The 12,726-nt window shown below is 32.9% G+C and overlaps 1 protein-coding gene and 1 pseudogene across 1 annotated transcript; both read left to right on the top strand.

Moving 5' to 3' along the window:
• Nucleotides 1-2,194: 2,194 nt before the first annotated feature.
• LOC146933282 (uncharacterized) lies at nucleotides 2,195-5,380 on the top strand (annotated as a pseudogene).
• Nucleotides 5,381-8,752: 3,372 nt separating this feature from the next.
• Nucleotides 8,753-10,874, top strand: LOC146933281 (F-box/kelch-repeat protein At1g15670-like). Its single transcript, XM_085705079.1, has one exon. The coding sequence runs from the start codon at nucleotides 8,838-8,840 to the stop codon at nucleotides 9,861-9,863; it is 1,026 nt and encodes a 341-aa protein (XP_085561205.1). The 5' UTR covers nucleotides 8,753-8,837; the 3' UTR covers nucleotides 9,864-10,874.
• The last annotated feature ends 1,852 nt before the right edge of the window (nucleotides 10,875-12,726 follow it).

Here is a 12,726-nt window from a genome sequence, read left to right as displayed (position 1 = left end):
TTTTATTTATCGGATAGGATAGGATAAGGATTCATGAGGATGTCTATATCATCTTTAATTTGATATTGATAATTCAAACTGAAAGCGAAACGTGTGCTTCTAGAATTTTAGGGGATTAATATTCGTTTGTTGCTATTACATGTGACTCCAAGTATTCAAATGCATGTTGGCCTCTAAATATATTTTTATCTACTAGTAGTCTTTTATTTTTGTTGCGATCTCAGTCACAAATTGACATATCAGATTATAGATGTCACGATAAACGATTAATAGTCATAATACTACTATAATAATGTATAGTTGGGATTTGGGAATATGAGAAGAGTGTCAATGGCAAAAACGAGTCAAGTGCTCTATGACTAAAGCCGAGACACCACTATTAAAGTTACATCGGAGTTTTATATTGTTCAGATTCTCGAATTGTTGAATGTATATGTGGTTGAATATCGTCGTCATTTGAGTTAATTTTCAATTGAGATTTAAGATATATCTAAATTCTTCAAAAATCATATCTCTACTCAAAATCTTACAATATTCAATGTAGAGTAGTGCTAAATGGTGCGACACACCACATGCACGAATGGAGCACGAATTGTTAAAACACGTTATGCATGAATTTTATTTAGCTTGTGTGAATTTTTTTAAATAAAATAAATAAATAAAAATCAATGTATCGGACAAAACGAGGGGTAACTTTGGCGCAACTGGTAAAGTTGTTGTCATGTGACCGTAAGGTCACGGGTTCAAGTCCTGGAAACAGCCTCTTGTGTAAAAACAGGGTAAGGCTGCGTACAATACACCAAATGGTGGGACCCCTTCCCGGACCCTGCATATGCGGGAGCTTCAGTGCACCGGGTTGCCCTTTTTTTAATGTATCGGACAAAAACACAATACCCCACCTCCATGATCTCCACTCCTGATCTCATCTTTTGTCACAAACTGCCACCACCTCACCGCTTCAGCTAGTGCAACCCATCACCTCAGTGAACTCAATTAATCAATAGCTTCTTTCTTTCACTAGTTAGTTGATTTGCAATCAAAATTAGTTGGATACTTCAATTTTTGCCAATGGATTGATTTTTTGTTTGTTTATGTTTTAATAATCATGTGTGAACATGGTGTATTTGTGTCAGTGATGATATTATCTACATCAACATACCAAAACATCATATGATAAGTCATAGCTTGAATCAAAGGCAAGAAGAGAGTATGTAATATTGCATATTCTCTGTGTCAAAGGCATTCGTGTGCTTTACGCGAATTTTTCTTTCGCACAATAAAGCATTTTCCTTCAATGTATATATAGGAGGTGACCTAAATGAATGGTGATTAATGCAATGGGATTCACACTTCACAGTCTGGTAGTCATTTTCTTGAAACAAAGAAAGGTTCAAATCAATAAATAGGAGTAGAAGAAAATTGTAATCCGGTGTCCTACCCACCACTAATCAGCATGACTCACTCTACTCCAATCACACTCACAATCCCACATTTGTCTATCGATCAATCTCGAGATATTTGAATTTTAAGTATCCAAATCACACAAAAACACTCTCTTCCTCATCCTTCTCCCCTCCTTCTTTCTGTTCCTATTACTTTGTACGAGTCAATATTCCATTTCTTTTCAGTGTGTTTTGATTATGTTATTTAAATCAAATAAATTTTTTATCACATTTACACTTTTTCGAATTAACTGAGTCTTGTTTGACATTTGATAAGAGTAATTTAGTAAAAATATTATTTTATCCTTTTCATTTATACAATCTTATTTATAAAAGGTCTTAAGTCTCTTAGACAACTTTTTGGAGCCAAAATTTGAGGTTAATATTGTCATTTTAATTGAACAAACTTTTGCTAAATTTGTGCCATAAACTACTAAATACGTTTTTTTTTCTCCATAATCTTAGTTTGTTTGTTTTTTTTTATTTCTTTCATAATTTTATTTTGTTTTTCTTTCACATAATTATTTAATAATATATATTTAAGCAATTGAACAAACTTTTGTTAAATTTGTGCCATACACCACTAAGTACGTTTTTTTTTTCTTCCATAATCTTAGTTTGTTTTTTTGTTTTTTTTTTCTTTCATGATCTTATTTTGTTTTTTGTTTGATGGACATCATAGTTTATTTGTTTTCTATTTTCTCTATTTTTTTGGTAGTGCTATTTTCTCTATTTCTTTGGCAATATAAACACTTATCCCATATGTTTTTTTGTTTCTGTTAACTATATTCTTTAAATCATAGACCTATTATATTCTTTATACTTTATAGTGCATTTTCCGTTCTCTTATTTTTTAGCACATGTTTGTATTTTTAAATTATTGAATGGAAAACATTATTGATGTGTTCTATTTCGATTTTACAGTGATATACACAATTGAGTTTCAGAAACGTGGATTGCCTCATGCACACATCTTAATTTTCCTACATCCTCAATTTAAACATCCAAATCCTGATGGCATTGACAAGATAATATCTGCTGAACTACCTGATGAACAAGTTGAACCTGAGCTATTTAAAATTGTTTCCAGTTTTATGATCCATGGTCCTTGCGGAATACAAAACAAGAATTCTCCATGTATTGATGATAATGGGAAGTTCACGAAATTTTTTCCGAAATTTTTTTGCGATAAAACCACAGTCGATGCAGATGGATATCCTGTGTATAGAAGGAGGGATGATGGCAGGGTTTAAAGGTAATGCTTTCGTTCATAATGGATTCGTTGTCCCATATAATAAACATCTTTTGATGAAATACAATGCTCACATAAATGTTGAGTGGTGTAACCAATCCCGTTCCATAAAATACCTGTTCAAGTATATCAACAAAGGACATGACCGTATAACAGCTTCATTTTATAAAGGATCTCCTGATCAAGAACATAATGGGTTGGTTGACGAAATCAAGTTATATTATGATTGCAGATATTTGTCATCGTGTGAGGCATCATGGATATTATTTGCTTTTCACATTAGTTACAGAGAACCATCAGTTGAAAGATTGCCTTTCCAATTGGAAAATGAACATTATGTTACCTTTTATGATCATGAGAGAATTGATAATGTTCTAGATAAAGGAAACTCAAAAAATTCCAAATTTTTGGCATGGATGGATGCCAATAAAAAAATATCCTATGGCAAGAGAACTTACATATAATGAATTTCCTTCCAAATTTGTATGGATTGAAAAGAAAAAACATTGGAACCCAAGAAAAAGAGGATTTAAAATAGGAAGAATATATTTTGTTCATCCTGGTAGTGGTCAATTATATTACTTGAGGACTTTGTTGAATTATTGTAAATGTACTACTTCTTTTGAAGATATAATGACCGTTAACAATGTTGTCCTGAAAACATTTAAGGATGCTTGCTATGCAAGGGGCTTATAAATGATGACAAAGATCATGTTGATGTAATTAAAGAAGCAACTCAGTGGGGCACAGATAGTTTTCTAAGGATCTTATTTACAACTTTATTGCTGTCAAATGAAATTCCAAGTACAAATTATGTTTGGATAAATACCTAGAGGTATTTAAGTGATGACGTTTTATATAGGCAACGAAGGCACCTGAAAATTCCAGGTATATTCAATTCTCATTATTTCTTTTGCTTCATTATATATAATATTGAATTTTACTATTATCATATTTAACTTATGTTTTCACTCTATATAACATATTTGGTTTTGACTGAATATGAATTGAAAAATTTAACTTTGGTGGAGATAGAAAAATTGTTGCGGAGAAGGAACAAAAGTCTAAAAAAATTTGAAACCATGCCTCAAGTGAACATGCCTTTGAATCTTGAATCTTACAATCAACCTATTTCTCACAAGCTTAATTATAATCATTGTGATCTAATTTTGGAGCACAAAAAATTAACTTCCACAATGACTGAAGAACAAAGGAGCATATACGACACAATCATGAGTTCTGTGGATGCGAACAGCGGTGGTTTTTTCTTCATTGATGGGTATGGCGGAACCGGTAAAACCTTCATTTGGAAAGTGATATCTGCAGAAATTAGATTGAGAGGAGAAATTGTTTTGACGATAGCATCAAGTGGGATAGCAGCATTACTTATTCCAGGTGGCAAGACAGCACATTCTAGATTTGGCATACCCATACAAATATTCGAGAATTCAACTTGTCCTATCAAGCCAGAGGATCCTTTAGTGCAACTAATCGTTGAGTCAAAACTTATTATTTGGGATGAAGCTCTGATGCTTCATAGGCATTGCTTTGAAGCAGTTGATAAGACTTTTAGGGATATACTTCGTGTCTCTAATCCTAGAAGTGCGGATATTCCTTTTGGAGGAAAAGTGATCGTCTTGGGCGGTGATTTCAGGAAAATTCTTCCGGTCATTCCAAGAGCACCAAGACATGATGTTGTTGATGCTAACATCAATTCATCGCGCCTTTGGAAACATTGTCGAGTCTTAAAATTGACCAAAAACATGAGGCTTCAAACTGGATCTTCATGTTCTGATGTCAATGAACTCAAAGAGTTCTCTGACTGGATTTTAAATGTTGGAGATGGAAATATTGGAGACAACAATGATGGGGAAGCCCTCTAAAAAAAAACAATGATAGGGAGGCTGAAATTGAAATACCAGATGTCATGTTGATCAAGAACTCAGGTGACCCAATTTCTTCAATTGTTAATAGCACATATCCATCACTTTTGGAGAATATGAGTGATATTTCATTTTTTCAAGATAGGGCAATTTTAGAACCTACCAATGATATTGTCGATTCACTGAACAATTACATTTTATCGATGACTCCTGGTGAGAAAAGAACATACTTAAGTTCTGATAGTTCGTCTACACAGGATGAAAATATTAATGGTCCTGATCAGACTCGCACTCCAGAATTTTTTAACACCGTCAAATCTTCATGTTTGCCAAACCATGAGTTAAATCTCAAGGTTGGAGTTCCAATTATGTTATTGAGAAATATTGATCAACCGTTAGGATTATGCAATGGTACGCGTCTTATAATTACACAAATGGGTAATTTCGTACTTGAGGCAAAGATAATATCAGGAAACAGTATTGGACAAAAGGTATATATCCCAAGATTGACTTTGTCTCCATCTCCATCTGATACAAAACTTTCTTTCACGTTTCAACTTAAACAGTTTCCTATTATGGTCTCATTTGCAATGACTATCAATAAGAGCCAAGGACAATCTCTTAAAAATGTTGGAATATATCTTCCAAAACTCATATTTTCACACGGACAGTTATATGTTGCTATTTCACGCGTTACTTCAGGTGCTGGGCTGAAGATGCTGATTTGCGATGATGAAGGACGTGTCTCCAACAAAACTAATAATGTTGTCTACAAAGAAGTCTTTCAGAATTTAAGATAGGTAATTTACACATATACATATTTGTATATATTTTCTATTTGTTTATTGTTGTGTGCATCTAACTATGTTTTTCAAAGCACTTTTATTTAATAATGCCTTTCTTTCGAACTATATATATATATATATATATATATATATATATATATATGTGTATGTGTGTGTGTGTGTGTGTGGGGGGGGGGGGGGGGGGGGGGTGCGCACACGCGTGTGTAAGAAATAATATTTAGAATTTTGTTGTTGACAAAAAAGTCAAAACTTATCAACTAAATTTGTTTCACAAATTAACAATATGTTATGCATTTTTCTAATACTTTTTTATATGGTGATGTAATTTGTATTTCTCTTTATACCTTATGCCATTTAAAATAATCGTGTATAATCATACAAATTTATTTTATTTCATGCCAGGTTGATCATCATCTTTATGATGAATTTTTAATTTGGAATCAGCAAAAGTCGGACACTAAACTGAGTTTTACCGATTCAATTGTGGAGAATTGATACGACTTTATTATCCACAAATTTGTATATTATTACTCAAGACAAACTTATATTAGTAGTTGCATTTGGTTATTTTTATTTGTCTGTCCAATGTGATAACGAGAATTCTAAATTACTTCAAATTTTTATTGGTTTTATTTTGGACACGTTAATTCATGCTCACTTACAACTATTATTGTTTCATTTACTATTACTTTATTTATTAATCAATGTCATATCTAACTTCCCGTGCATCGCACGGGTCTAAATACTAGTTTATTAATAGAAATTGTATCCCTTGTATTTGAACACCATTTATTTTGATACGCCGTTTATAACTCATTCTCTCTTTATATCTTTCATCTCATTTTATCATCTACATAAAATATCTATCAAATCATTTTTTTTTAATTTCTACTTTTTTTTTTCGATCACTTTAATTTCTACTTCTGTGATGGTGTTGAATGAGTTTTGGGAATTTATTTCTTGTCGACCCTAGTTATGGAAAAAAAAAACTCCAATCTATCCTACATCCAAAAAAAATATAAAAAAATGCCATAGTTTCATTATATAGCGTTATCTTAAAGAGTCATCTTCAATGGTGTTGACCCTATATAAAAGAGAATATGAAAGTAAGGTAAATTAGATATTTATTTTGGATGTAGGGCAGTTTGAAGTACATTTTTTCATAGGTTGGTAGTTTGATTTTTTTTTGGTTGAGTTTTGGGGTACAATTTCTATTATTTTTAAGGGTCTTGTTAACGAGTGCCTCCGGGACACTCTTTAAGCTTCCCCAATTTAGCAATTATTCCTTTAAAAAGTCAACTATTACAATTTTCAATGTATTGATTATCCAACTTTTCATAAAAAACTTACTATTTAAAGTGCTTAAACAGTGCCCCGGAGACACTCGTTAACATTTCCCTAATTTTAATAGACGCTTGCTTTTGATTATTATTGGCCCTCTTCCTTTCATTTACTACCCCTAAGATAAGAAGAAAAAAAAGCTGTATGACTAGATCGTACAGTACAAATTTCCAACAGAACAATTTAATACGAGTGGATAAGAGGATTTATAACTTTGGCACGCCACATCTTTCCACGCTAGATTTACATGCACTAAGCAATTTAAATAACGAACTCTTTTCTTATTAATCTTTTCTTTTTACAGTTTCTTAATCTTTCTTTTAATAGTACTATGAATTAATCCCAAATCAAGGTTAAGACAAATAAGTAAACGAATCTTCTTTCTTTGACCGGATTAAATGAATCTTCCTCATCTTTTCTTTTTACAGTTTCTTAATCTTTCTTTTAATAGTACTATGAATTAATCCCAAATTAAGGTTAAGACAAATAAGTAAACGAATCTTCTTTCTTTGACCGGATTAAATGAATCTTCCTCATCTTACAAATATGAATATTTCCAAAAGTTTCATTAATAAGAGCGTTATAGTACAAAGTTTTTGTTTCTTTTTACCAAAACAAACTTTCATATCATTAATGGTAATTGGTATGGACGAATAACGAATTTATTGGTTTATCTAGAAGGAAAAAAAAAATACAATACCTTACGTATATGATGGGCTTTTTTTAGTGTAGAGAGGGACCTAGTAAGACTCAGTGTTAAGAGTAAGACAACGACAAATCGTCAAATTTACCGAGACTCGGATAATTACGTACGTTTCCCGTTAGTACGTGCTATGCTATGAATGAGTCAGTCTTGTTTGTGCAATCTCTATCAATATGTATGGGACGTTTCCCCACACAAGTTTGCAACCTTATCCACTTATTACACCCACCCACCTGGTAGTCACGGTGGACTATCCTAAAAAATAACCCAATTAACTCCTTATAAAAGAATCCAATAACGTTGTGTATCCATTTTGTTTGTTAATCTTCTCTATTTGTACTAAAAAGTATAAAGGTTTTTTCAACAAAGAGAGAGAGAGAGAGAGAGAATAAAGCTTTAAACATTTTTTGCACGTTCATTTACTAATGTCTTCAATCAATGGAACAACTTCTCTATTGCGGAAGAAAATCTTTTGATCAATAAAAGGGTGGACAACGGATAAGGTGCCCTACAAGGATTTATGAGAATTTAGACCCTTTATCTTTTAGAGGGAAAAATAGAGTGATTTTAGATAAAAATAAAAGAGATAGCTATGTTTAAAATGAAAATAAAGAGATGCTGGAGAAAATAAATCAAAAGAGAAAATCATTTGTAAGTGATTATCATAATTTATTTCATCACATGTAAACGAGATAAGTTAACTAGTTGCATTATACATAAGAAATTGCATATCAAATTCAAATGAGAACTCTATCGAATATCACAAAATCCGTTAATGTGCAATTACATTAGCCTATTCCCATCCCTAGTGGATAGCAAGTACAATAAGAAAACATTGAAGATGTTAATGATATTTGTTAAGAAGTTGAAAGAAAATTTATCTTAGATTTGTGTTTTTGACATTTGGAATTTTGAAAAAAAAAACTTTTTGACATAAAACTAATAATTTTTTTCTTTGGTGTAATCCAGATATCATTTGCGCGTGACTGCAAAAACTAATATCTAGTACATTTAAATGGACAAGGAACTCTCGATAAGAGTTTTAACGATGTTGTACTTCCAAAACTAAATCTTATCGATGACATCTCATCTAAATGCATTATATATTCTTTTATAAATTATTGACAAATGTCTTTAGAATCTAAAAAAAAATAGAATGATCCAAAAACATATCATAAAAATATCTAAATCTACATGATTCAGTAGAAGCAAGTAGCAACATTTAACCAATTGGACTTGGACGCGATTAATTGGTTACGTTATCCAATCTTAGTTTTTAACGGTTCGTATCGTTATAAAGGCTCCAAAAGCCACTCAATAACTTCACACTCTTCTTTCTTCTTCCTCCCACTCACTTGTAATTTCACAAACCAATTTCAATTTTCAAAACACAAAAAAAAAAAAAAAACAATGGACGAGTTCATTGAGTTAATACCCGGTTTACCGAGCGAACTAGGACTCGAGTGTCTCACTCGTTTATCTCATTCATCTCACCCCGTCGCACTCCGAGTCTGTAACCAGTGGCGACGCTTATTCCAAAGCGACGAGTTTTACTCTCACAGAAAAAATACCGGTCACACCAGAAAAGTTGCTTGTTTGGTTCAAGCCCATGAACAACAACCTCACTCTGAATTCGAAAAACAAACCAGTTCAACTCCACCGAGTTACGATATTACTGTGTTTGACCCGGAGAGTTTGTCATGGGACCGAGTTGATCCGGTTCCTGAATATCCATCCGGGTTACCGTTGTTCTGTCAATTAATCAGCTGCGAAGGGAAGCTCGTGGTAATGGGTGGGTGGGACCCAGCGAGTTACGAACCTCTTACCGCGGTGTTCGTTTACGATTTCCGAACGAATATGTGGCGGAGAGGGAAGGATATGCCGGAGAAACGTTCGTTCTTTGCTACCGGGTCGGGTTACGATCGGGTTTTTGTTGCTGGTGGACATGATGAGAATAAGAATGCGTTGAATACTGCTTGGGCTTATGACCCGAAAATCGATAAATGGACGATGTTGGCTCCGATGAGTCAAGAACGAGACGAGTGTGAAGGGACGGTTGTCGGCGGCGAGTTTTGGGTGGTTAGTGGTTATGCGACGGAGAGTCAAGGGATGTTTGATGATTCTGCGGAGGTGTTGGATATTGGGTCGGGTCAGTGGAGGAGAGTTGAAGGAGTTTGGGAAGCGGGTCGGTGTCCCAGATCATGTGTTGATATAAGGGAAAATGGGAAAGTGGTGGATCCGGGGCTCCGAATTGGGGTCTGCAGTGTTAGGGTCGCGTCGAGGAAATTGGTTACTGGATCTGAATATGAAGGTGCACCGTATGGGTTCTATTTGGTGGAGAATGATGAAGGGCAAAACCGTAAATTGAAAAAGATAAGTAGTGTTCCTGATGGGTTTTCTGGGTTTGTTCAATCAGGGTGCTGTGTTGAAATCTAGTGAGTGTACACAGATAGCTATATGCAGCCTATTTTATTGTAGATATTATATTATATAGTTAGATTAAGGAAGAAAAAATGAATTTCACTTAATCTTAGAACAGCTAAGTGATGTGTAAGTAAATAATTTTTGCTGGTCACGCACCTTCTAATCTTCTATATCATACTTTGAGAAAGAAAAAATTTACAAAAGTCACGATCTGTGACTCAAAAAAGGGTGGGTGAAATATGTGTTACTATACATAAATTTGTTTTCATCTTTACTAATTCTAGTAAAATGGTAAAACTTATTGATTTAATAATAGAAAAAAAATGTGCCTAGTAGTACTATTTTACTTGTTGACCATAGAATTAGCATGCAATTTGTAGTTTTGAGTTGACGATTTTTTTTTTTTTAAACGGCAAAAGTTTATTAACGCAAAACCTGCACAAGAAGCGCAAAGGTTCGCACAGACTACAATACAAAACAAAATGTTGCTGTATATAGGCGGAACACCCTGCCAATCAAGCCACTAAAACAGAGGGGGAAGGGGCGAACAGCACAACCAGACAACTACAAAACCCCAAAACAACAGCAACCCACAAAAAGCCCAGACAGAAAAACACTACCAGAACCCCTACAAACCTGCTGCAGCGGCATTCTAGCAAGAGGGAAAACCGCCCAGCATAGACGAATCTGCTGCTAAACAACCACCAAGGTGCTGCCACCCACTAACAGAACCCTCCCCTTAACCAAACCTCTTAAGACATTCTCCGGGGTCCCAACACCATTCATAAAAGAGACAACGAGTAGCCTTCAATCTTGACAACACCCATCTCCAAGACAACACTTTGAGTTGAAGATTGGTATTGTAATTTGAGCTTTCGAAGCTTTGATCCATCATTCATTTGCAATGTTGCAATGAAGTATGCCGCCCTATCTCTTTATGATAGTAAATGATAGTAGCGATATTTTGTTTGTTATCCATAAAAACAAAAAATATAAATAGAAAACGTTTTGATTGTTGCACATACTTTCCTTAGAAAACATCAAAACGGATAACTTAAATCCATAATTAGGTACATTGGTCATGGTATGCTGATTGATCCTTCTTTATCTTCTTACTGAATTAATTAAGGATAAGCAAACATGCAATCTTACCTGTTCTGCAAAAGTTTAGATGCATCTTTTTCATTAGGAGAAGACGTGTTGTAAAAAAAATGACAATTTCTCAATGTCACCATCGATGGCGACAAATGTTTATTGTTAATGGGTCAATAACCAATGACTCATTGGCACGATAGATAGCTAAAAACGTCAGGTCAATTACTTATCTCTTAGCTCCACTTTTTCCATGTTTTTATTTTGTCTTACCTTAGTAAAGTAAGAAGAGAACGTAGATCTCCATTTAAAACAAAAAAAAACTCGATTTTTTTTAAAAAAGTAGAGAATATAGATCTAATATTTCTCCCACTATTTTGTCTTACAATTTTTTTAAAATAGAGATAACATTTCCACAAATTTTGAAGAAAATATCTATTTACATTTTTTTTTGGAGAGGGTGTTATATAGATCTCATCTTATCTATCTTCTACTTTCTCTTTTATCTATCTCTACAGATTGTGTATTACATGATTCTTTCATCCCCTTATTAACCATTAAAATGAAAACAAGTTTTAGAAATTGAAAATGTTTGAGAAAGTAAGTCAACCTTAACAATGTCACACATATATAATTAAGAGAAATGATATTTATGCTCTAAGAACAAATGTTAAAAGAATAAAAAAAATTATCTTAAAAGCATTGCGATTACAAATTAGTCCATTTAAAATAGAAAAATTATCTCAAGTTAACCCTTATAAATTTAAAAAGTATAAATTGGCCCTTCAAAATTTTTAAAATTTGCAAATTGGTCCTTATTTTTCAAGTTCCAAATTTAACCCATTAAATTTAAAAGTAAAAACAATTCAATTGAATCATTTAAGTTGTCTATAATTCAAAATTCTTTTAAATTACTTTAACATGAGTGAGAACAATCACCTAGACATTTTACGGTCTATCTTTCACAATCAAATCGGTAGTTGAATTTTGCAACGTCATGAGTAAATTTCCGTATTTGTTTGAAAATACTTATTTGTGACAACGATAAACACATTTATATTTTGTGAAAACAATTACTGTATAAATTTAAAAATGTTACTTAGTTGTGATAAATAGGGGGAAATATGTCAGAGTGACCTACAAGGAGCCTACAACCTAACATGCGTTGGGGTCAAGTCATACCAAACTTTTTAAAATAGAGGAGACTTAGGTTTTTTAAGAAATATATTTAGCTAGAATATTCATACCGCATTCTATAGAAAAAGTCTTTTAAGACTAACTCGACCGAACATATAACATATTATCATTCCAGTGATAATATTATACTGTGAATGTTAAATTCAAACTAATTATTTTTCGTATAATTATATCGACCCAAACTTAGCTAACAAAATCATGCAAAATTTAGTTTTGACACAAGAGATGTTTGGATTATAAAATCTAAAGTACTTATTAAAATTTGAACTGGTGAAAAGAACATCGTGGCTAAAACAACTACGACTATTTTTTTGCGTTTTAAAAATAGGAAAAACATCATTTCAAATTATAAAATCTGAAAATCAAGAGCATTTTTGAAATTATGGAAGACACATGCAAAAGAGTGAATTCAAAATTTATCTTAGCTAATTTGAGCTAAGAGAATAAATGAGGTGAAAAATTTAAGGTCCAGGATCAAATTTTGACAAAAAAGAGTAATAATTAATATACTAACAAAATGAGTGTTATTGATACACTCTTTCTAACATTCATTCCCTTGCCATACATTGAAAATAAATCTCACACA

Source organism: Medicago sativa, chromosome 4 (genome assembly GCF_051527215.1).
Source record: "Medicago sativa cultivar Bolivia chromosome 4, Bolivia_mono, whole genome shotgun sequence".
NCBI lineage: Eukaryota > Viridiplantae > Streptophyta > Magnoliopsida > Fabales > Fabaceae > Medicago > Medicago sativa.
The sequence above is the reverse complement of the archived record's forward strand: the minus strand, read 5'-3'. Positions and strand labels throughout refer to the sequence as shown.

What these genes read in the sequence shown, in the direction of transcription:
- LOC146933281 (XM_085705079.1), top strand. Translation starts at nt 8,838, where the DNA reads ATGGACGAGTTCATTGAGTTAATACCCGGTTTACCGAGCGAACTAGGA.